The sequence below is a fragment of the Muntiacus reevesi genome, chromosome X, assembly GCF_963930625.1.
Source record: "Muntiacus reevesi chromosome X, mMunRee1.1, whole genome shotgun sequence".
NCBI lineage: Eukaryota > Metazoa > Chordata > Mammalia > Artiodactyla > Cervidae > Muntiacus > Muntiacus reevesi.
Window position 1 is genome coordinate 147,259,896 of NC_089271.1, and position 23,880 is coordinate 147,283,775.

A 23,880-nucleotide genomic window follows, 5' to 3' on the forward strand; every position below is an offset into this window, starting at 1 on the left:
GGTGTTTTCTCTTGTTGTAGAGCACAGGCTCTCGATGTATGGCCTTCAGTAGTTGCAGTACGTGAGCTCAGGAGTTGTGGCTCAGTAGTTATGTCACATGGGTCTAGTTACTCCGCTGTATGTGGGATCTTCCCAGACCAGGCATCAAACCTGTGTTGCCTGCATTGGCAGGTGGATTCCTATCCACCATACCACCAAGGAAGTCTCATGTTCAGTCTCAGAAAACTTGGAACAAAATGAGGTGAAAGTCAGCTTTTGATTTTTCTATGTGGAGAGTCCTAATAGCAGAGAATAATGACAGTGTTGTTTCCTTCTTTACAAGTATTCTACTTTTGATTTCATTTGTCTAACTGCTTTGGCACCACTTCTAGCTTCTGGAACTGAAAGAATACCTGAAAGAATTTATACCCAAATTTTTGGAAACAAGATTTTACAAAGTTTCCCAGTTATAAAATCAACATGTATAAAAATCAGTTGTATTTACATATGTACACCAGCAACAAAAAGTTAGAAAGTGTAGTTTAAGACTCCATTTACAAAAGTTACAAGGTAACTAGGCATCTCACAAAAGATGTGAAAGATCTATATAAGAAAAATCATAACATTTTATGGAAAGGTAATAAAGAAGACCCAAGTAAATGGAGAGTGATCCCATGCTCACGAATAGGAATACTTGATATAGTAAATATGCCAGTTCTCCAGAATTGATCTACAGATGAAAAAAAAAAAAGATTGATCTACATATTAAGTGTGATTCCAATCACAAGCTAATCAGGGTTCAGACAGACAGTTGCACAACCATGTTCATAACAGCATTACTCACAACAGCAAAAAGGAAACTCAAGCGTCCATCAACAGATGAATGGGTAAATAAACCGGAGTCATACAAGGAAATATTATTCTCCATAAAAAGAAAGGAAATTCTGACATTGTGGCTGCATTGTGGATGAACCTTGAAAACATTACACTAAGCGAAGTATGCCAAACACAAAAAACCATATGATCTCATATGATTCCATTCATATGAGATCCCTAGAGTAGTCAAATTCATAGAGGCAAAAAGTAGAATGGGTGACAGGGACTGGGGGAGGAGGGAATAGAGAGAGATAGTGTTTAGTGGAGACAGTTTTAGTTTGGGGTGGATGAGAATGTTCTGGCAATGGATGTAGGCAATGGTTGTGGAACAATGTGAATGTGCTTCATGCCCCAGAACTGGACAGCTAAAAATGGTTACAATGGTAAAGTTTTATGTCACGACTATCTTACCACAATAAAACATTTAAATAAAAAGTGGCTAAAGTGGTAGACTTTGTTATGTACATTTTACCACAACTTTAAATAATCTAGCCAATATAATGAATTGATTCTAAAATTGATATGGACACACAATAGCCCAAGAACAGCCTCTTGAAAAAGGACAAGGTGGGAGGATTTGCCTTTTTGGGTATCAAAGTTTATTGTGAAGTTATAATAATTAAGACAGGGTGGTACTCGAGAGACAAATTGATTAGTGGAATGGAACAGGGAGCCAAAAACTGACCCACAGTTGTAAGGACACTTAATATAGAGCAAAATTGGCATTTCAAGACAGTGGGTAAAGGACATTCATCTCAAACAATACTGGGACAATTGCAGCTCTCTTAAAGACACTTGATCCTTGCCTCACAACATACATGAAGGAAGTGAAAGGGTTAGTCACTCCGTCGTGTCCAACTCTTTGTGACCCCATGGGCTGTAGCCTTTCAGGCTCCTGTGTCCATGGAATTCTCCACGTGAGAATACTGGAGTGGGTTGCCATGCCCTTCTCCAGGGAATCTTCTCAACCCAAGGATTGAACCTGCATCTCTTACGTCTCCTGCATTGGCATGTGGGTTCTTTATCACTCATACCACCTGGGAAGCCCCACAACATACATGAATACATGGAAAACAAAGACAACTTCTAGAAGATAATGTAGGCAAATGTTTCCATAATCTAGGGGCAGGGAAAGGCTTCTTAAACAGGGCATTAAAAACATGAGGGATTCCCCGGTGGCTCAGTGGTAAAGAATCTGCCTACAATGCAAGAGACGCAGGAGATGCAGCTTTGATCCCTGGGTTGGGAAGATCCCCTAGAGGAGGAAACAGCAACCCAGTCCAGTATTCTCACCGGAAATATGCCATGGACAGAGGAGCCTCACAGGCTACAGTCCATGGGGTCACAAAGAGTCGGACATGACTGAGTGACTGAGCACACATAAAAAAAACATGAACCATCAAGAAAATGGTACATTTTACTACAGTAAAATTAAGACACTCTGTTCATCAGAAGACATCATGAAGAAAGTGCAAAGGGGGGCTTCCTTGGTGGCTCAGTGGTAAAGAATCCGTCTGCAATGCAGGAGACTTGGGTTTGATCCCTGGGTTGGGAAGAGCCCCTGGAGAATGGAAAGGTTATTCACTCTAGTATGCTGGTCTGGAGAATCTCACGAATAAATCACTATTTACCCACTCCAGTATTCTGGCCTGGAGAATTCCATGGACTGTATAGTCCAAGTGGTCACCAAGAGTCGGACATGACTGAGTGCCTTTCACTTCACTTCATCCACTATTTATCCATGGAGGATCCCATGGATAAATCACTAAGATAAAGATAAGCAATCCATAGAAAAATGGGAAGATTGATGTGAGCAGGCATCTCATTGAAGAGGAAACACAATGGCAGAGCTGAAAATGTATATACTGTAAGAACTTCCTGTAATTGCATTAACAAAGCACAATAAACTGAAGTGTTAGTTGCTCAGTCATGTCCAACTCTTTGCAACCACATGGACTATAGACCGCCAGGCTCCTCCGTCCATGGAATTTTCTAGTCCAGAATACTGGAGTGGGTTGCCATTCCCCTCTGCAGGGCATCTTCCCAACCCAGGGATTGAACCCAGGTCTCCCACACTGCAGGCAGATTCTTTACTGTTTGAGCCATCATGGAAGCCTGGACATGAATTTGGGGGGACACTATTCAACCCAGTATATGCTAAGTTGCTTCAGTTGCATCAGACTCTTTGCAACCCTATGGATTGTAGCCCGCCAGGCTTCGTCTGTTCATGGGATTCTCCAGGCAAGAAAACTGGAGTGGGTTGCCATTTCCTTTTCCAGGGGATCTTCCGAACCCAGGGATTGAACTTGTGTCTCTTACATCTCCTGCATTGGCAGGTGGGTTCTTTACCACTAGCACCACCTGGGAAGCCCATTCAACCCAGTGTATATACTCTATGACCTGAGATACACACACACACACACACACACACACACACACACACACACACACATATACACCTATGGAAATACACATACATGTGTGCCACTAGGCAACTATATGTTTGCAGCACCACTAGCTGTGCTAGCTAAAGTGGGAAAACACTCAAATATCCCTCAACAGAAGGGCTCAATGACTGGCAGAATATCTGTCCAAAGGAACAGCAGTCATGTGGCTATTATGCAATGACTCACATTAACCTCCCAATTTTGAGCACAGAATCTAGACACAAATATAATACTGAATAATTGCATTTATACAAAGTTCCAATGCAGACAAAACAAAACCACTGTATTGAGAGATGCCTGCTTATCTGGTTCAATGGTCAGGATGTTTGCCCAAACTCATATATTGAAATCTAATGCCCTAATGGCATTTATTAGGAGGTGGGGCCTGGGAGAGGTGCTCAGGTCATGAGCTCATCAGGGTGAAGTCCTCAAGATGGGATGAGTGTCCTCATCCAGTTTCTTCAATCCTCCTACCCAGTGAGGATACAGTGAGAAGTCTGCAGCCTGGGGAGAAGACCCTCCCCCATGCTGATGGTACCTTGATCTCTGATGGCAAGCCTCGGTGAGCAATAAACTTCTGCTGTTTGTAAGTGCCACCATCTGTGACACTTTGTCCCAGCACCCCAAATGGGCTGATACAATTGGTAAAGTTATGAAAAGCCAAGAGATGACCCCAAAAATCAGGTGAGTGCTCACTGGTGGAAGGGAGAAGGAAGTGATGGGAAGGGGATGAGGATGCAGACATTTCAATTCTCGACTTGGGCGATGCCAAGGCAAAGTTTGCTTTGCTAAGTCACTGTGCGGGACATCTGGATTTCGCAACTTTTCTTTATCAGTCACACAAGGAGTGTGTGGGGGAAGGCAAGCCTGGGAGGGCTGTGTGATGCCTGGGTGAGCGGGCTCAGGGTGTGGACTCCACTTTGGGGAGCAGCACTCCAGGTGACGTGGGCTGCAGGGGTGAGGCGGTGACCCCCTTCACCTCTCTCACAGCAGGCACGGCATGGAGCTCAGGGTTTTGCAAGCAACGTTCCATTGCTGAGTCACTTGCGGTGAGGGTGCTGAAAGATTCCCACAGGGGGCCTGTGGGTTTCCTGATACCCGGACTCTGCCTCTTGCAGTGTGTCTCCTGGCCGGCAATGGGCAAGGAAGGGTGCTCCTAAAGGGAAGATGACGGAATCATTGTGAACAAGAGGGCCGTTGACCATGGCCCCAGAGACATCTTGCGTCTGTAGGTCATTAAGAGCCTCCTGGCAAACCAAGGGACAGTAAGAAGCACCAGCATCTGCCAAAGGAAGAGGAAAAGCAGGCATTAGTTTTACTCCATGAGGATGCTCCAATGCTCCCCATGTCCCCTGTGTGGGTCTACAAGCAGGATGATGCCATTTTGTCAAGCTCAAGTATCAGCAGACTGAGCACAAGACTGTTTAGGGGGGCATCCTGAAGCGGTCAACCTCTAAGAGAAAAAGGAATGATAAACAGCAAATTTAGGCTAGCAAATACTTCCTGGGGAAGGGAGGGGCAGGAGAAAGGGATTCGGGGAGAAAGATTCTTGCCCAGGACCTGGCAGCACTCTGTGAAGTCTTGGGCGGGTGAAGGGGGCTCCTTTTATTGTCTATTTCACATGCAATAATGTGATGTGTGTAACGTAAAGGTGATGTGTGTCTACACAACATAGTTAATCTACACAGCACACAGATATTACACTGATTTTGGGATGTGTCCAATATTGTATTAAAAGAAGACACAGGGATGGTGAGGGCCCAGGTGGGTTTTCATGAATAAATGCTTTCACTCCCAAAAAGGAAGCCACAGACAGAAGGTACTCATGGATTCTGTCAATATTTATTGAAGGACTCAGCTTAGATGTCACCTTGCGGTCAAAGCAGACTCAGGTGGGCGCCCCTCTGTGCACCTCCCTCCCAGCCCTGTGTGTCTCCCTTTTGAACATCCATCACCCTGGGCTGGGACCCCTGATGTTACGTCTCCTGCAGATCAGATTGGGAACTTGAAGGGCAGAGTCTAAGTCTGGCTCAGTGCCCGGCCCGTAGCCACTGCTTCCAGAGGATTACCACTCCAGGGACCTGTGGGAACTGAGCAAAGAAGAAACGCATCTGTGGGCCTCTGTAATGACAGGGAGCAGGAGACTGCTGGCCAGTAAGGTCACACCTTGGAGAAAATCTTTCCCTTGAAACTTGGACTTCAATGATGCTGTGATGCCCTGTTGGGGGGAGGGCGTCCCTGTTTTTTTTTCTCTTGGGGCACCAGGCTGAGCAGGATTGACAGACCAGGCAATTGAGCCCCCGGGCAGACAGCAAGAGCAAGGACGGAGGAGGACTCGAGCACGTGGACTCTGGTCTCTCCCTTCCCCATCCGCTGGCTACCCTGGCTCCAATCTCTCACTTCAGATGCTCCCAGGGCCCCTGCCACCATGCCACCTGCTTGAACATCAGCCCCACATTAATGCTGAGGCAGCAGCCTCTGCAGTCTCTCTGGCTTTTTCCTCTGCCTCTCCATCAACTGGTCCAGCCCCATCACCTTCCTCCCAGACAAGGGCAGCAGCCTCTTGCTGGTCTCTGCTGCCACTCTCCCCACCTCATCCGTTCTGCTCCCATAGCCAGATTAGCCCTTTTAAACACAACTCAGATCACGGCCCTAAGCTTTCCAACCTCTCCCAGGCTTCTGGGGACACAGCAAGCTCCAGCACAAAGCTCTCCCTGCAGCTGACTCAGACGTTACCACTGAGGGGCCCCACAAACAACCCAAACTTAACTGTCCTCAACTGACCTTGTCTCCCAGTCCCCAACTCAGACAGATCCAAGAGCCACCTCCAGTCTCTGTCTTCCTCAACAATGGCAAGCTCACCTCCTTTCTTCAGTTCAACTGCCACTGTCATAGTTGAAGCCACATTTGTGACAACCATGATTACAATCTCCTAAGCAGTTGATGAGTAGAGGTGATCAGTGGTCTGTCAGCTCTGTGGGGCTGGGGGGGGGGAGTCACATAGATTGAATTATGCCAAGGAGATGGTACTTGAGGGGCAGGGAGGGCAGCAGCAGTGGCTGGACAGTGTCCCGATGTCCAGCCCCAAGTACCCACATCTTTGTAACCACAAACAGTGCTGCAAAAGCTCTCCTTGTGTGCGGTTGGCTGAGTATTTCTATTGAAAGTGAAAGTGAAGTCACTCAGTCATGTCTGACTCTTTGTGATCCCATGGACTGTAGCCTGCAAGGCTCCTTTGTCCATGGGATTTTCCAGGCAAGAACACACACTGGAGTGGGTTGCCATTTCCTTCTCCAGGGGATCTTCCCGACCCAGGGATTGAACCCAGGTCTCCCGCACTGCAGGCAGACTCTTCACCATCTGAGCCACCAGGGAAGCCCAATTCTATTGAATGGATCCCTAAGAGGGAAATCACTTAGTTAAAGGTCATGCAGGTTTCAGTTTGTTAGATGCTACCAAATTATCCTCTAAAAACAGTTTGACATAACAAAAGAAAAAAAAAGAAAAGAAAAACAAAAAAGAAAAGAAAAAAAAAAGAAAAACAGTTCGACCAATTGATATTTTCACCACCGTGTAGTTGAGACTATTTCCCAACATCCTTGCTGGCAATGAGCATGATCAAACTTTCATCTCCCCATATTTTTTATTGTGAAAAATTGCAAACATCTAGTGTTTTAGTCTCCCAGGGCTGCTATAAGAGATTACCAAAAAAAAAAAAAAAAAAGAGAGAGAGATTACCACAAACGGGCAGGCTTCAACCAACAGAAATTTATTCTCTCCCAGTTCTGGAGGCTAGAAGTCCAAAGTCAAGGTGTCAACAGGGCTGTGTTCCCTCTGAAAGCTCTAGGGAAGAATCTCTCCTTGTTTCTTTCAGTTTCTGGTGGTTCCAGGAGCTCCTCAGTGTGTGGCTGCAAAACTCTGTCTCTACCATCGATTGGCCTTCGCTGTGTGTCTGTGTCTAAACTTCTCTCTTCTTAGGAGGATACTAGTCATTGGATTTAGGGCCCGCCCTACTCCAGCATGACCTTATTTGGATCACATCTGCAAAGATCTAATTTCCAAATGAAGTGACACTTACAAGTTCTGGATAGACATGAATTTTAGGGGGATACTCTTCAACCCAGCACATGTATCAATGTTAAAAAAAAAACAACAAACAGCACCCATTTACTCACCCACTAGATTCCAATGGTCGTCAATATGAGAAATGAAAAATGGCACAGACAGGGACTTCCTCAGTGGTCCAGCGGTTAAGACTCCATGCTTCCAATGCAGGGGACTTGGGTTTGATCCCTGGTTGGGGAACTAATATGCCACCTGCTGTGTGTTATGGCAAAAAAAGAGGCATATAGCTAAAAAACATGACATTATGATTCCACTTTTTTGACTTAGTATGCATAGATTGCTAGATTTCTTCTTTTTTTGATTTCTAGATTCTAATTTAAAAAAATAGATGTGCAACAAGCAACAAAGGTTTACTGTATACCATAGGTAACTATAGTCAATAGTTTGTCAATATCTCTAATGGAATACCAATAATGGAAAATTATCTGAAGTATCTATAATGGAAAATAACCTAACAATAATAGTTGTGTCTATTATAAAAGTAACATATGTGTATAAGAATCAGGGAGCTGTGCATCTGAAACACTGTAAGTGTTTTGTATCTGCTTTTGTAAGCACACACACAATATATATATTAAGAGAAAAAAAAGAGGCACAGAGAAAGATGAAAGTCTCCCAATTCATTGAGGTGATGTCTCACATCTTCTGGCTCTAGCTTTCTCTTTCCTCTCTTGAAGGCAAACTTTGAGAAAGGAAAAATCGACGCTGTGTCTCCAGTTCCTCACAATGACATCGCTCTTACCAAACTGGTGTTGTGAAGTACAAGAAAGTTTTCTGTCCTCATCTTACCTGCTTCCTGGCAGCAGTCGAGACTGACTTTGCTATTCATGGCGTCCTTGAAACTTCCCAGGGTTTTTCCCCTCCTCCTGGATGCTACTCTCCGATCTTTCTTCTGGATCGTCCTCCCTGCCCCTAGTAAGTGCTGGTGTTTCTCTGGACGCTCCTGGGCGTCCTGTTCTCTCCTTACCTGTATAACGGAGCGTCCAACTGCGGGAAAAAGAAAGCACTCTTGCTATTCTAAGCATTCAGTTCAGTCGCTCAGTCAGGTCCGACTCTTTGCGGACTACAGCACGCCAGGCCTCCCTGTCCATCACCAACTCCCGGAGTTTACTCAAATTCATGTCCATCGAGTCGGTGATGCCATCCAACCATCTCATCCTCTGTCGTCCCCTTCTCCTCCCGCCTTCAATCTTTCCCAGCATCAGGGTCTTTTCCAAAGGAATCAGTTCTTCGCATCAGGTGGCCAAATAACTGACTCATTGGAAAAGACCCTGATGCTGAAGTTTTAAAACAGGGAGACGGTAAGCCGTGAGTGCGGGGACTAGCAGAGTCCCACCCCGCCCAGTACCTTCTGCTGGGTCGCAGCCGCCCAGATCCGCAGATTGGCAGGCGGGCTGTGGGAACCAGAGGAGCGCTGCCCCGCCCCCTTAACTATTTGGAGCTTGCGCGCCCGGAGACCCGTACAGCCAACCAGCGAAAAGGAGCGGCTGTGAGTGACAGCCACATCGTTCAATCGTCTGAGAGCCTGGAGAGCCGTCTTGCGCCCAGACCAATGGCAGCTCAAGGCGGACTTCGGGCGGGGACGACGGTCACCTGATCCGCGGCGGCAGCGGTGGGGCCTGGCAGTGGAGGCCGAGAGGTTATGATGGCGGCGACAGCGGCGGTTCGGGTGCGAGCAGGGACGCGTCGGGCCCCAGCGCTCTGCCGGATGCCATGGCTGCCGCTGATGCTGGTGGCGGCGGCGGCGGCGTCGGAGCAGCAGGTGCCGCTGGTGCTGTGGTCGAGTGACCGGTGAGCGGGGCGGGCTGCGCTGCGCGCCGCGGCGGTTGAGGTGCCCTCGCTCGACTCCGGGGCTGTCCTTGGCGGGGGGCGGCGAGGCCCAGGGGGGCTGTCCTTTGTTCGGTGGCCTGTAGTAAGGGCGCTGGCTCTGGGCCCCAGGCATCAAGCTGGGAGCCCACGGGCTTCGAATCTCAATCCCCCGCTTGACAGCACCTCTCTATCCCCTGCCAGAGGCCTGTGGGCTCCTGCGGCCGACACCCACGAGGGCCATATCACCAGCGACATGCAGCTCTCCACCTACTTAGACCCCGCCCTGGAGCTGGGACCCCGAAATGTGCTGCTGTTCCTGCAGGACAAGGTGCGCCTCCCCCAACCCTCTCTCCCTTCCCCATTCAGGAGACAGCCCCCTCTGCCCCAGGACACTGAGGCCCATTCCCCGAGGGAAGCTGCAGTGACCTTGTCCAAACTGCAGGGAGGTGTGGTTCCTTCCTTGGGAAGGCCTGCGGAAGAACGTTCAGAGGGAATGGTGTGTGCCTGCTAAGTCACTTCAGTCGTGTCCTACTCTTTGCGACTCTATGGGCTAATAGCCCACCAGTTTCCTCTGTCCATGGGATTCTCTAGGCAAGCATACTGGAGAGTGGGTTGCCATGCCCTCCCCAGGGGATCTTCCCAACCCAGGAATCAATCCTGGCTCTCCTGCATTGGCAGGCAGATTCTTTACAGTCTGAGCCACCAGAGATGCCCCTAGTCAAGAACAGTGGAGTGGGTTGTCATGCCCTCCTCCAGAGGATCTTCCTCACCCAGGGATCGAACTCACATCTCTCTATGTCTCCTGCACTGGCAGGCGGGGTTGTTGTTGTTTTTTTTTTAAACACTAGCGCCACTTGGGAAGCTGAACAGCTAGCAAAGGATGGTTTCCATCCATCTACCTCTGGGTTATGGGCACAACACACTTCCACTGAGCCACTCTGCCAAGCACGGGAATGGTGAAGACCCAGAAATGGCACCCACTTGATTGGGGGGAATAAGAGGTCAGAGGCCAGATGCTGATTGAGTGCCAAACTCTTGCCTGACTTACGACATGGCAGGGATGATGAACCCTGTTTACAGATGAGAAGCCCAAGGATGGCAAGTGACTTGCCCAAGGTCACATAGCTAATGGGTGGCAGAGTTGAGATTCTGACTAATGATTGTAAGACAGAGAATGGAAGAATGATAGATTGCTTACTGAGTGCTTCATTCATACTAGCTGAGCTGATGTCATTATCTTGGTTTTACTGCCTAAGGAGCTAAGGGTTGTAGGATCAGCTGAAGTTCATGGCTTGCAAGCCCCAGGTTATTCCAGCTTGAGTCTGTTGGACACCCCTCCCCCACTGTGATTTTGTGCTTATACCCTGCACACTGTTTACCCTCCCATCTGGGCATTTCTGCCCCTAAAGCAGGTATGCATACCACAAGAAGATTCTAGGGCAGTGTAGGATTAGTGTTTGCGAGATTATTGAGCTTCTGCTTGTCTGTTCCTCATTGGTGGCCCATTTGGCTCATTCCCTTTGTGATCTTGCTCTGTGGGCAGGGGGTGGTAGCTGTGCTGGCCTGTAGTCCTTCCAGGAGGTGGTGAATAACATAGTCAGACTGGAACTCAGTTCTAGTTTTACTGCTTACTGGACATGTGAAATACTCTGCAAATGCCAGTTTCCACATCTGTAAAAAGACACCACTGACATCAGAGGGCGAGGAGCAATTCTGATAGTCCATGTAAAACATCTGGTTGGTGCCCCCCCCACCCCCATCTGATGGTATTCATTCATTTGTCAAATATAGACTACCTGCTCTGTGCCAGGTATTGATTAAGTGCTGGGGACATAGAAATAAGCAGAATCACCCAAGCCCCTACTCCAAAGAAGCTAACACTCTTGCGAGGGTGAGAGGTTTACGTAAATGCTAAGTTGGTATGACATAAGATCAGCATTGTAGTCCTTAGACAAGAAGGAAGCAGACTCAGAGAACAGAGTGACTGGCAATGCTGTGTAAGATAAAGATGGAGTAGGCAAGCGCTCACTGAGGAGGTGGTATTGAAGCAGAGATCTAAGCGGAGGTAGAGATGGAGCCATGTGGCTGGGGGAAGAAGGTATGCATTCCTGGCAGAGGTAACAGCAGGTGCAAAGGGCCTGGGCGAGGAGTACTCCTGGTGAACTTGTGGAAGAGCTGGTGTGGCTGGAGTACAGTGAGTGAGAGAAAGGCGTAGGAGATGGTCAGTTGAGGAGCCTGGAGATGAGGGGGAAAGGGGTTGGTCGCAGTTCTAAAATGTGGCAGGAAGCCTTGGGTGATTTCGAGCAGGGAGTGTACACAGTCTTTCGGAATGATAGCCTCGGCGCCAGAGAGGCTCAGGATTCCTGCCCAGAAGGGCAAGGAGGCTGGGCAGGTGTGTATACTAAACATGATGACATCAGGGAAGCTGATTAAGATCACCTCTGGGCCTCCCTGGGAAAAGCCAGAGGAAGCTGGAAGTTGGGGCAGAGAGTGGAAGTTGAAGGACATCCCTAGGTTGTGGAGATTAGAAGGATGGGGGTCAGAGTGATTGTGGTCCAGAGTGCTCAGAAGCCTTCAGTGGTCGGTCCAGTGTGTTCTGAGATCTTCACTTCTGTCCCCTTCCACCAAAACTGGGGCAGGGAGGGGGGATTTCTCACCCTCCTTTGCAAAGGGTCCTGTGCAGACTGGACAGAGGCGGCTCCAGCTGTTGCAGCTGGCATGTAGGTTCTCTTTTTCTGGGCCTTCCGCCCCGGGGGCGTGCAGTCAGTGTTTTTGGCTGCCCCCAGCCCCCTCCCCGCAGCTTCCCTCTTCTGTCGCAGTTCCTCTTATCTCCAGGCAGGCTGCTGACTCTTACTCCTGAGGTTATCACGAGCCAGCTGCCCACACATTTTCTCTCAACCCCATGACCGCCTTCCTTGTCTTCTCACCCTGCTGGGAGTGTAACTGGTGTAAAGAAAGAGAACCTTCCACGCCCCTGCCCCTAAAACACACCCTCATGCCCCAGATCAAACCTGCCTCTAAATGAGATGTTGCTGGCCCTGCAAAAATGCCCAGGGCCAGTGTCTTCCCTCTGCCCTGGCCCCACATCTGTCCAACCTTCTGAGGCTGTTTCCCTCCCTTCTCTACTAGCTGAGCATTGAGGACTTCACAGCATATGGTGGTGTGTTTGGAAACAAGCAAGACAGCGCCTTTTCTAACCTGGAGGTAAGAGTGCACACTCAGCCGGTGACCCTGGAGGCCACTCTGTGCCCCCCTCCACCAGCATAATAGGAACTGTCCCCTCAGGAACCAGAGACTTTGGCTCGACAGGGAAAGGTTGAGTGTCAGGTCCAGGGGTGTGGCGTGTTTTGTTTCTTACCTGGAGTGAGACCCGGCGTAGGTGTGGCTTGCCACTAAGGTCTGGGTGACTGGCCCTGGTCCCTTGGCCCCTTGCTAACTCATCTGCCCATTTCTCACCTGTCCCCAGAATGCCCTGGACCTGGCCCCCTCCTCTCTGGTGCTTCCTGCCGTTGACTGGTACGCGATCAGCACTCTGACCACTTACCTGCAGGAGAAGCTTGGGGCCAGCCCCCTGCATGTGGACTTGGCCACTCTCCGGGAACTGAAGCTCAACGCCAGCATCCCGGCCTTGCTGCTCATTCGCCTACCCTACACAGCCAGGTATGGCTGGGCCTCTAGCCTCAGGGCCCAAGCTCTGGGGGCACAGCACTGTCCAGGTGAGCCGTCCTCCACTTAGCACCCTGAGGCCCTCCCAGAGGGCGTCTGTCTGGACAGAAGAGGCAGGAAGGCCCTCCAGCCGGGTTGGGACTTGGGAGTCAGTGCCCAACATCGAGGTAGGCCTCTAGTGCCTCCTGAGATGAGCCAGGCGTGGGCCTCGCTAGTGGGGAACCAGCCTGCCTAGCGGGGACTGTTCATGGAAAGGTGGCAGGGAAGTGATCGGGACTCCGGAGCTGGGGGAGAAGGCGCAGGGGATTCCAGGCAGGGCCGCAAGGTGAGCAGAGGTCCCGGGAGGGGGGTGGTGAGCAGAGGTGGTGGTGAGTGTGGCTCTTGGAGGCCCACCTCGAGTGTGCTAGGTGGCGGGGCTATACCAGGGAATGACAGGGCCTGGAGGGGCTTCAGGAGGCAGCCCAACGGGTGGCAGAGAGCCATCAGGATTTGGGCGACTCGAACTTTCTGTCTCTTGCCTAGCTCGGGTCTGATGGCACCGAAGGAAGTCCTCACGGGCAATGGTGAGCAGGGTCGGGGAAGGTGCAGTTTCCATTTTTATCCACCCCTTGGCCATACGGAGCTGGCCTGGGTTCCTCAGCCCCTTGGTGCTCCCAGGGGGCCTGGCTGCTTCTCCGAGCCCCTGGCAGCTGGGCAAGGTCCCCAGGCCTTGGCCCAAGCATTGGATGCCCAGGGGCCTCCTCTGCACAGCCTGGAGCCAGCTTCCATCCAGGCAGCCTGCACCCTAAGGTCTGGGGGTTTAACACTCCAGAACTGTTTCAAACACCAGTTCCGAGAACTTGTCTCCCTTGCGCTAGAGAGGACAGTTCTTCCTCCCAGAAAGGTCACCAGAAACTGGCCATGGTGGATTTGGCATTTTTGGTAGCAGTCTGTCTTTTCTCTGTCCACCTGGGGGAGACGGTGACTGGGGCCATGGTTTCCCAGGGGAGGCTATAAATGGGTGGAATGAGAAGTGGCTGCTGAAATGGAAAACGCTACTGGGGGTTTATGGGAGCTGGCTCTTGGAGGGGCTCGGTGTCCCACCCGGGGACATGCCGGTTGCTAGGGTGGGAAGGGCTTCACAGTGGAGACGTCTAGGGGTGCCCACCTCCACAAGGTGATCTCACAGAGCGCCATCCAGAGAAGGCACCCAGAAGGGGCATAGAAGGGCACAGCTCGCCCCTCCTGGCTTCTGCTGGGTACAGTGGCTCTGAGGGGCTGCCTCTGACCTGCATCTCTGTTCTCCCCCTGGCTCCTCAGATGAGGTCATTGGGCAAGTGCTGAGCACACTCAAGTCAGAAGACATCCCCTACACGGCGGGCCTCACGGCGGTCCGCCCTTCTAGGGTACGTGCCCATGCCCAGGGCTCCAGGAGGTGTGGTCGGGGAGCCTGGAGGGGGGCTGGTTCCTCCTCCAGGCAGGTGTAGGGGTGGGGGGCATGGATGAGCCACGAAGTCAGGCGACCACTGGCCATCTCGTCCCATTAGCCTTATAGGCTGGTGTCTTCGGACATGAAGTCCAAGTGTTCCAAAGTTGCAAAGATTAGCAGTGTCACAGAGGCTTAGGGGAAAGCTGCTCAGAGGAAGCTTTTGCCTATGAACATCACTGGTGGGACCGGAGATGGTGCCTAGTGGGGAGAGGAAGGGCAGGCTGTCTGGTTCAGGGCCCACCCCCAGGGCTGTTGAGAGAACGTTTTGTGGGCTCTTGTTTGCAGGTGGCCCGCGATGTAGCCATGGTGACTGGGGGGCTGGGTCGCCAGCTGTTGCAGAGAACGGTGGCACCACCTGCGATCAGTGCCCCCGTGAGTTACAATGACACTGCCCCCCGGATCCTCTTCTGGGCTCAAAACTTCTCAGTGGCATACGGGGAGCATTGGGAGGACCTGACCTCCCGCACCTTTGGGGTCCAGGACCTCAACCTGACTGGCTCCTCCTGGAACGACTCCATTGCCAGGTGAGGGCAAAGTGTGTGCCCCTGCCTGGGTCTGTGTTGGGGGGTGTTCAGCATGAGGACACAGGTGGTGGTGTGGGGTGGGGCTGCTGCTCAGAGCTCTGCCTGCTCACGCCTTCTCGTCCTTAGCTGGGGCCTTGGTTGTTAATGGTTCCTAATCACCCTGGATCCCGGTGCCACCCCCTTGGGCAGCCTCACGGCCCAACCTGAGCACCTTCAGCAACCCCAAGAGGGAGTCTGGGGGTTCAGGGAACTGAGAGGAAGGAGCCCTCCGCAAGGTGGGGCACCTGTGTGTCACTTGGTTCCTGACTTGGAAAGGGATGAGGCCTCAGGTCTCCTATATGTCAGTCGAGGGTGCTGGTTCTTCAGGTGGCTCTGTGTGAGGACCCGGTGCAGCTCAAGTAGGAGACCTGAGGGCCTTGCTCAGAAGTATTTTCAAGGCCATCCCAGAGTCTGAAAACTCCTCTTCCTCCACAGGCTGGCGCTGACCTACGACTCACTCTTTGGGACCATGGTGACATTCAAGTGAGTCTGAGAGGCAGGGGCGGGTGGGCTGCTGTGGCTCCAGCCTCTCCAGCTGCCTGACCCCCCTGCGGCACAACCCCCCAGGTTCACGCTGGCTAACCGCTTCTACCCGGTATCTGCCCGGCACTGGTTTACCTTGGAGAACCTGGAAATCCACAGCAATGGCTCTGTCGCCTACTTCAATGCCTCCCAGGTCACGGGGCCCAGTATTTATTCCTTCCACTGCGAGCATGTCAGCAGTGAAAACAAGGATGGCAACCTCCTTGTGCCTGACACGCAGCCCTCTCTTTGGCAGATGACTTTTCGGGACTTCCAGGTAGGAAGAGAGGAGGGACTGTGTCTGAGAGTGGGAGAGCCCTGACTGGAGGAGGGGTTGGGGAGCAGCAGAGGCCTGCGAAGGGTCTCTGGGTTCTTTCAGGTTTGGGCCTGGGAATGTAGCTTAGAGTTTCATCCCCTTGGTGTTCTCTTCCCACCAGCTGGGAACCCCCAGCCCTTACCAGGCCTCTCTGGGTGGGGCTACTCAGTGCTTTCTGTCCCTCAGATCCAGGCCTTCAACGTGACAGGCGAGCAGTTCTCCTATGCTAGCGACTGTGCAGGCTTCTTCTCCCCGGGTATCTGGATGGGGTTGCTCACCTCCCTGTTCATGCTCTTCATCTTCACCTACGGCCTGCACATGATCCTCAGCCTCAAGACCATGGACCGCTTCGATGACCACAAGGGCCCCACCATTGCTTTGACCCAGATCGTGTGATTCCACACCTGCCGGGGGTTGAGGGCGTGACTGGGGTCCAGGTTGTCACCTCCCCATCAGAGGCCCACTGGGGAGGAAGGCTTCTCCCTCTATGCCATCGCACGACTCCCTGGCTCCCCTTAGCTTGTCAGGCTACCTGTTCAAGCTGCTGAGTGTCTTCCCTGAACTGCCCACTCCCCACCACATCTCTGTCCACAAGGTGTATATATTTCTGCATGGATAGTAGATTTCCTAGGCTTGATCATTATAAAGGTAGGGGCTGTTAGTTCTACAAAATCCACCCCCCCCCCTCCTTATTTATTCTCATTTCTCCACCTTCGCTTCTTGCTGTTGATAGTGCTTTTGTGTAGTCAGCCCTCCCTTCCCAGGCTCTGTGGGGTTCCTTGTAGCAGCCGGGAGCTGTTACCTGAGTTTGGGGGGGGGGGGGCGGGGAGTGTGGAAGTACTATTTGTCCCGCTTAGCTGGCGTTATTGATTTAGTTTTTGGTGATGTGCTAACAATAAGCCGTACACTGGGGTTTATTCCTTTGGCCTAAGAAGGAAGGGACCTCTATGGCAGGTGGGCTGGGTGTGATCATGGGGTTTGGGGCCTGTTCCTGTCGGGAGAACCCGGCAGGAGCCCCGGGGTGCTCGTGGTTTCCTTCCAAATAAAATAAAAGACGGGTCGCCATGCTTGGGCCTCTTGTCACTCATTTCTGCGCTGGGCACAAGGAAGGGAGGATGCGCTTGGCTGACGGCCGAGAGAGGAGGCCCGAGGATGGAGAGATGGAGGCCATCCCGCGGGCTGCTTTTTCAGGGACCCAGGGGAGGCCGAGAGGGTCGTTTGCAAACTGGGTTCCCCCCCCCCCCGCCCCCGCCTCAGCGACTAGGGGAGGGCGGGGGCCGTCAGCGCCTGGGAGAGGGAGGCGGGGGGAGACGGCCACGACAATAGTCGCCCCCACATCCCCAGGGGCCCGCCTCAGGCTGCCGCAGCAGCGCGCGCCCAGCCGGCGGGGCCACGCCAAGCTTCCTGGGGCGGGGCGCGCACGGATCCCTGGCGGGCCTCAGCACCGTCTGCCAGGCCGCCCCGCCCCGCCTCACCGCCCTCTTTTCGAGGCCCTCGGCGAGGCGGCGCGACCCGCCGAGTGGCGCGAGTGCTAGAGCCCGGGCCCCAGCAACCCTCCCCGGGAGGCAAGCGGGAACGGCAGGGGCCCCCGGTCGGCGCGGCGGCGGAGGGGAGGAGCCGGGACTCTTTGACGTGGCGGAGGGGTCGAGAGGCGCCGGCGCGCCGCCATCTTTGGTCCACTGCGGCGGCTGCGGTGGCGGCGGCGGCGGCCGAGGCGGCGGCGGCTGTGGCGGAGGAGGAGGAGGAGCCGACGGGCGCTGACACCGAGGCCTGACCATGGACGAGGAATACGACGTGATTGTACTGGGGACCGGACTCACCGTAAGTGCGGCTTCCAACGTCCAGGGTGCCGCCTCTCCTCCTCCCTGGGATGCTGCAGCCCCCGGCCGCATCCTCCCCTCAGTGCTGGCGCGGCGCTGTTCGGTCCCCAAAAAGACAGCCCGTGCCCAACCCCCGTGATGCGGCCTCCATCCCTGTCATGGCCGGTCTCCCAAGAAGCGGCCCCTTTTCTGTATGTCTCTCTTGACCGATTCCCCGGGCCCGACCCCCGGCCCCTACTCAGGGCCAGCTTAACATCCCCTCTCATTTTGCGCTCATTCTGGCGGGGATGTCGTGGTACGGGGACCTCCGGTCAGGTCGGGGCTGGGGGGGCTCGGCAGGGTGGGCTTTCATCCTGCCTCCCCAGGTTCTCAGGGGACCTGAGGACCCAGGGAATGTTCCAGAAGGAGCCGCGGTGAGGACCGTGAGCACATTCCTGCTACCCCACCCCGGTTTCCCATGGAGACCTCGGGGCTGAGACGTATTTGCAGCCTTTGTCCTTGGGCTGGTGACAGTGACTGGTGAGGGTGTTTACCCTCCCCCGAACCCTGTTGGATGCCTCCCTGAGAGATGCCTCTCCCACAGTTGGGTGTGGAAGCCCCTACTGTGGCTGGGATGGCTCTGGGTCAGGGGCTTCTTTTTGAGGAAAGCGGCCCAGGGTGGGGCCTCGGATTTTGGCACCCTGCTAAGCCTTTCTTTACTTCCCTTTCTGGTCCTTTGCTTGTCCAGCTAGGCGATTCCTGTGTTTTATCTGCCTTTTTGTGGGCTTCTAAGTCTGTAGGTGATTTTCTTGGCTTCTTGGTTGCTTGAAGACCATCCATGTGCCTACTGGATATCCTCTTCCTTGTTCACCTTTTTGCCCAGCAAGGTTATAAAACGAAACCGTGGTTAAATGAAGGGCCCACCCCCCCAATTTTAGGCAAAGCGACCAGCCACAGATGCAAGGAGCTGTGTGTTGAGGCTGAGGCCCTTCAGGTTGACTCTCCCCTCAGGGTTGGAGTGGGGAAACATGGTCAGAGCTGCTGGTGGGAATGTGGGCAGATGGGAGTGCAGTGAACATTGCCCCTCACTCAGGAATGTATCCTGTCGGGTATCATGTCTGTGAACGGGAAGAAGGTGCTGCACATGGACCGGAACCCCTACTATGGGGGCGAGAGCTCCTCCATCACCCCCTTGGAGGAGGTAGGCTGCTCCGGGCCGGGCCTGTCCCTCATTAACCTCTTGCATGGGGGGCTGAATGAAGCAGCTCCCCAGGTTTTCTGGGTGGGGGGCGGGGGTGGGAGGGAGTTCCTTGAGATGCATCTCTCTGTCTCTCTGTCTTCCCTCTCCCCTGCCCACAGCTGTATAAGCGTTTTCAGTTGCTGGAGGGGCCCCCTGAAACAATGGGCCGGGGCCGAGACTGGAACGTTGACTTGATCCCTAAATTCCTCATGGCCAATGGTGAGGGAGATGAAGGAGGTATTGTGGGGGGTGGGATGATTGGGACGAGCAGAAAAGGGTCAGACTGCAGACCAGGGGCAGACAGACCAGCTCGAGCTTGTGAAGGGAGCCACGCTGACCTTGTTGCCTTGCTCATGCCACTCTGCAGGGCAGCTCGTGAAGATGCTACTGTATACAGAGGTGACACGCTACCTGGACTTCAAGGTGGTGGAGGGCAGCTTTGTCTACAAGGGGGGCAAGATTTACAAAGTACCATCTACCGAGACTGAAGCCTTGGCTTCCAGTGAGTGTGGGTCCTGTGAACCAGGGAATCAGGGGTGGGTGGAAAGGGGGGACAGCTATCAAGAGCGGGGTGGCCCTTGCTGCAGGTCATGTTTCTTGTGCAGTACCAAAAGCCCCTTGCTCTGTCATCCCCCTGTGTGCACCCACTGGTGGCCAGGAGAGGAGTCCGAGTGCGAAGGGAATATGTTGTTCTGGATAGATTTCAGCTTTTGACAGGGGCTTCACCTGATCAGTGAAACATCCCCAAGTGTCAGAGTCCGGAGGGCCCTCAGAGGCTGTCCAGCCAGACTCACTCTTGGTACAGTTGAGGAAACAGGCCAAGAAGCACAGAGGGGTTAACTGAAAATCACACAGTGGTTGGCAAGAGAAATCTGCTGGGAATTAGGGCGCCTGCTTGCTCTGCCTGCCTGGCAGGTGGAGAGGTTCACGGCCCACACCTCAGTGGTACTTTGCACGTGGCCCTCGCAGACCTGATGGGCATGTTTGAGAAACGGCGCTTCCGCAAGTTCCTGGTGTTCGTGGCAAACTTTGATGAGAACGACCCCAAGACCTTTGAGGGCGTCGACCCCCAGAATACCAGCATGCGTGATGTCTACCGGAAGTTCGACTTGGGCCAGGATGTCATTGACTTCACTGGCCATGCCCTGGCGCTCTACCGCACTGATGAGTGAGGGGAAACTGGCATGGCAGACAGCCCCTCAGCTGGCCCACACCCTGCCCTCCCCGCTCCTGCCTGCTGCTCCCTTGGGTCACCCTGCCTACCTCCTGTACTCAGCTCTGGGCTCACTCACCTGTCGCCTTTTCTGTCCCTTGCCTGCGTTTGACCCATGGCCTTTCCCAGGCCCGCAAGGGTGGGAGGGCTGGCCTAATGCTGGGGTGGGGGTGCACTGGGCCTTCTGCTCTTGGAGCCTCTTCTGACCCTATTTCCCCCAGCTACCTGGACGAGCCATGTCTTGAGACCATCAACCGCATCAAGTTGTACAGCGAGTCCCTGGCTCGGTATGGCAAGAGCCCATATCTGTACCCACTCTATGGCCTTGGCGAGCTGCCCCAAGGCTTTGCAAGGTGAGGGCATGGCTTCTGTCAGTTGGCAGTGGAGAAGGCTGAGGCCAACAATGGAAAGGGCCCTCTTGGGCATCTCCACTGTGTTTTGTTACTTTCCCACTGTGGACTTAGTTTACTTCTTGCCATCCTCGAGTGATAGCAGCCCAGTGGGGGCACTGAAGTGCAAAGATGAAGGACCACAGATGGGCCTTGCTTGGCTCCTGGCTGGAGTCAGATGGCACGAGGACTGAGCCTGTGGCCTTGAAACCTCTGGTCGGATTCTCCAAAGCCATTCATTCTGTTCCCTGGGACGTTTCCCTGAGGAGCCACCCTCACACTAGCCCTTTGCTGGAAATTTCTGGCATTAAGTTTAGAGAGGAGGGACCCCTCCAGGTTCAGTCTTGAGGTCCTGGCAGTGACAGAGCTTGAAAGAGCCCCCAGGTCTCCTGAGCTCTACCTGCCTGAGGCCACCTTCTCCATGCCCTGTATTGCTGGGGGCAGGGCGTGCAGTAGCGCTGGTCCCCATGTCTCCCAGGAGGCACCCTCATGGTCCCTCTCCCCACTGTAGATTGAGTGCCATCTACGGGGGGACGTACATGCTGAACAAACCGGTGGACGACATCATCATGGAGAATGGCAAGGTGGTGGGTGTGAAGTCCGAGGGCGAGGTGAGCCTTCCTGCTGCACAGGCACGCAGGTCTGGGCGGGGCTTGGCCCATCCTTTGAGACACTCTTCCCGGTCACCCTAGCTCTGCTGGAGCTCCTGCAGCTCGGCTGGGCACCTCAGCCTGTGAACCGGGGCTCCAGAGGAAGACAATAGTCACTGCTGTCAGCAGACAGCTGTGGTTGAGGGCCCACCTTCCCGAGGTGCAGGAGAATGTACACTGTGGGCAGGGTGATGGTGACAGCTCTGGGGAGTGGCCCACCTGCCAGAGCTGCCAGGTCCTGGCTCTTAGACATTGAGGCGGGGTCGCATAGGGCCAAGGCTTTCTGGTGCTTTCACAGGTGGCCCGCTGCAAGCAGCTGATCTGTGACCCCAGCTATGTTCCCGACCGCGTGAGGAAGGCTGGCCAGGTTATCCGTATCATCTGCATCCTCAGCCACCCGATCAAGAATACCAACGATGCCAACTCTTGCCAAATCATCATCCCCCAGAACCAGGTCAACAGGAAGTCAGGTAGGCCAAGCCCCGTGCGACTTCCTCCAGTGTGTTCTCTTCTTCGGGGTAGCCCTGTCTTGCCACCCTCCCCCACCAGCTCATGGACTGGCTCTCTGCCCGATCCCTCCACGGAAGAACAGGGATCCACATCACGGTCCCCATGCCTTGAGGCCCTAGGGAGGGACGGTTCCTTTCCACAAGGGTGGCTGCTGGGATGTGGCCAGCTGTGCAGGGCTGGGGAGGGGCAGGAGGGCCCAAGTTGAGCTTGGCCCCCAGGAGCCTCCCACGTGCCCCTGCTAACGGAGGCCTTCTTGTGGGCAGACATCTACGTGTGCATGATCTCCTACGCACACAACGTGGCCGCGCAGGGCAAGTACATTGCCATTGCCAGCACCACAGTGGAGACCACAGATCCCGAAAAGGAGGTTGAGCCGGCCCTGGAGCTGCTGGAGCCCATTGACCAGAAGTGAGGGGCTAGGGGGCTGGGGCTGGAACTGGGGGGAGGAAGGGAGCCTGGGAGCCGGAGGGCGGACATCAGGGAGGGCAAGGCTGATCCTGAGACCTGTTTCAGTTTCTCCATCTGCCCCTCAGGTTTGTGGCCATCAGTGACTTGTATGAGCCCATCGATGACGGTTCTGAGAGCCAGGTAAGCAGCCTATCCCAGCCCTGGCTCCTGGCTGCCGGCCCAGGGCCCCTGTCCTGCTCACCTTGGGCCCTGGGTGCTGGCTGTTTCCAGGTGTTCTGTTCCTGCTCCTACGACGCCACCACACACTTTGAGACAACCTGCAATGACATCAAAGACATCTACAAGCGCATGGCAGGCTCCGCCTTTGACTTTGAGAACATGAAGCGCAAACAGAATGATGTCTTTGGGGAAGCTGACCAGTGATGGCTGACTCCTAGCCCAACCCCTGGTGCCCTCTCCCCCAACCTGAGTCTGTTCTCCTTGAAGGCCGGGGAGATGGGTGTGGCTGGGCGTCCCTGTTTCCAGCATCTTCTGCTTCTCCTACCACATTCCTGTCACCCACCTCATTGATTCACTGACCAAATCCTTAACCTTAGTGATGGTTTGGGAGACTGGGGGGCGGGGGGGTTGGTTAGTATCCTCCTCCTTGGCCTTTCCTTATCCTGGGAAAAGGGGGTTCCTCTCCTTGTGTGTGTATCTTCCCCCCACCCCTAATTCTTCTGCTCTGTTTGGGAAGAACATGGAGGAAAGCTGACTTCTGCCCCTGTTGCTCTTACCCCCTACTGTAGTGGCCTTTGGAGATGCCCCCTGCCTCCCCCCACCAACTCTAGTGTGTTGGAAAGAAGGGGCCCTCCCAGCACAAAGTTACATTCCCTTCCCTAGTCCACCCCCATAATTTATTCTAATTTATTAACTTTGGCCCACCCTGTGTGAGAAGGGAGCCCTGTCCCCTGCAGCCTTGCGATGTGCCCTAGGGCTGTGGAACAGCTACCCTGGCCAGGCTCACCTGACCCTGGCAACCCTGGCGCACCTTGGGAAGGGAGAGGGCTTGGGTGTGGCCCCGTTGGAGGTTGATCTTGTTTTTGTTTCTTGTCTTCGTGTCCACTGGTACTGGCTGAGAGAGAAAAGACTTGTGAACAAAGCAGAAGGAGGTGGGAAAATGGATCCAAATCCCCTGTGCCCTGCCCGCCCCTATTCCTTCCCATTAGTGGTGGGAAATCCTTATCTTGCAAAGTGAATGTGTCCCTTTCCCCATCCTCTAGTGTATTTCACAGAAAACAAACTCTCCCAATAAAACTGTGTTGAAATCTGAGCCTAGATCTTTAGTTTTTTCCTCTCAAAGCTGTTGTCAGGCCAGGGCCTTGGCTCCCTGGGCTGCCCTGCTCTCCTACACAGGCTTGGGACTGCACGTTTAGCTTTGTTCCCGATGGCTATAAAAGGTGACTTCCGTCATCAGGGAATTGCAGAGCTCCTGAACTGAAGGGAACAGGTCACATCACCCTGCCCAAGGCCACACATTGAGCTAGTACTGACACCAGGACTCCAACTCTTTGGGGTCAACGTGAGGGAAATGGGAGATGGTCCGGCCTGGGGTGAGGGTTGAAGTGGCGGAAGCAGAGGCACAGGGCCCCTACCTTCAGGCCAAGAAGGAGGAGGAGGCAGAGGGAACTCAGGCCCAGTCTCGTGGCCTGGGGAAACATGACTGGGGCCCAGTCCTGGGAGAGGAGTCAAAATCAAGGAAGCAGAAGTAACCAGAGGGGCTTCAGGCAGGGAGGCAGCAAGGGGACTGAGGGGATCTACCCTTAGACTGAGATAAATACTGAAGAAGTGAAGGGTCCGGGGTGGGGGCAGCCTTGGGGTCAACAGAAGGAAGTAGGGCTGGGGACCCAGCCTCAGGCCC

The 23,880-nt window shown here is 53.7% G+C and overlaps 2 protein-coding genes and 1 long non-coding RNA gene across 4 annotated transcripts; 2 read left to right on the forward strand and 1 right to left on the reverse strand.

The window, feature by feature from the left end:
• Positions 1 to 3,529: 3,529 nt before the first annotated feature.
• LOC136154173 (uncharacterized) lies at positions 3,530 to 8,852 on the reverse strand. 2 transcript variants are annotated; one of them, XR_010660496.1, is made up of 4 exons: positions 8,776 to 8,852; positions 8,217 to 8,414; positions 7,478 to 7,622; positions 3,530 to 4,584 (listed from the first exon to the last, which is right to left on the reverse strand). It is a non-coding gene; the product is annotated as an uncharacterized lncRNA (long non-coding RNA). The 2 variants fall into 2 exon arrangements; XR_010660495.1 differs by lacking the exon at positions 8,776 to 8,852 and having other exon boundaries at positions 8,217 to 8,749.
• A 167-nt stretch (positions 8,853 to 9,019) lies between these two features.
• On the forward strand, positions 9,020 to 16,838 carry ATP6AP1 (ATPase H+ transporting accessory protein 1). Its single transcript, XM_065916321.1, has 10 exons — positions 9,020 to 9,218; positions 9,438 to 9,564; positions 12,366 to 12,440; positions 12,703 to 12,896; positions 13,425 to 13,465; positions 14,202 to 14,287; positions 14,656 to 14,894; positions 15,369 to 15,416; positions 15,501 to 15,732; positions 15,958 to 16,838. The coding sequence occupies exons 1-10, from the start codon at positions 9,070 to 9,072 to the stop codon at positions 16,165 to 16,167; spliced, it is 1,401 nt and encodes a 466-aa protein (XP_065772393.1). The 5' UTR covers positions 9,020 to 9,069; the 3' UTR covers positions 16,168 to 16,838.
• A 497-nt stretch (positions 16,839 to 17,335) lies between these two features.
• On the forward strand, positions 17,336 to 23,292 carry GDI1 (GDP dissociation inhibitor 1). Its single transcript, XM_065915913.1, has 11 exons — positions 17,336 to 17,592; positions 18,664 to 18,771; positions 18,930 to 19,029; positions 19,178 to 19,312; positions 19,780 to 19,978; positions 20,245 to 20,376; positions 20,924 to 21,023; positions 21,361 to 21,532; positions 21,836 to 21,980; positions 22,106 to 22,160; positions 22,251 to 23,292. The coding sequence occupies exons 1-11, from the start codon at positions 17,548 to 17,550 to the stop codon at positions 22,401 to 22,403; spliced, it is 1,344 nt and encodes a 447-aa protein (XP_065771985.1). The 5' UTR covers positions 17,336 to 17,547; the 3' UTR covers positions 22,404 to 23,292.
• The last annotated feature ends 588 nt before the right edge of the window (positions 23,293 to 23,880 follow it).

Coding starts and splice junctions, on each gene's coding strand:
- GDI1 (XM_065915913.1), top strand. CDS start 17,548: ATGGACGAGGAATACGACGTGATTGTACTGGGGACCGGACTCACC. Junction 18,772..18,929: donor CCATCACCCCCTTGGAGGAG/GTAGGCTGCTCC, acceptor CCCTGCCCACAG/CTGTATAAGCGTTTTCAGTT. Junction 21,533..21,835: donor CCAGGTCAACAGGAAGTCAG/GTAGGCCAAGCC, acceptor TCTTGTGGGCAG/ACATCTACGTGTGCATGATC.
- ATP6AP1 (XM_065916321.1), top strand. CDS start 9,070: ATGATGGCGGCGACAGCGGCGGTTCGGGTGCGAGCAGGGACGCGTCGG. Junction 13,466..14,201: donor GGAAGTCCTCACGGGCAATG/GTGAGCAGGGTC, acceptor CTGGCTCCTCAG/ATGAGGTCATTGGGCAAGTG. Junction 15,417..15,500: donor GGGACCATGGTGACATTCAA/GTGAGTCTGAGA, acceptor ACAACCCCCCAG/GTTCACGCTGGCTAACCGCT.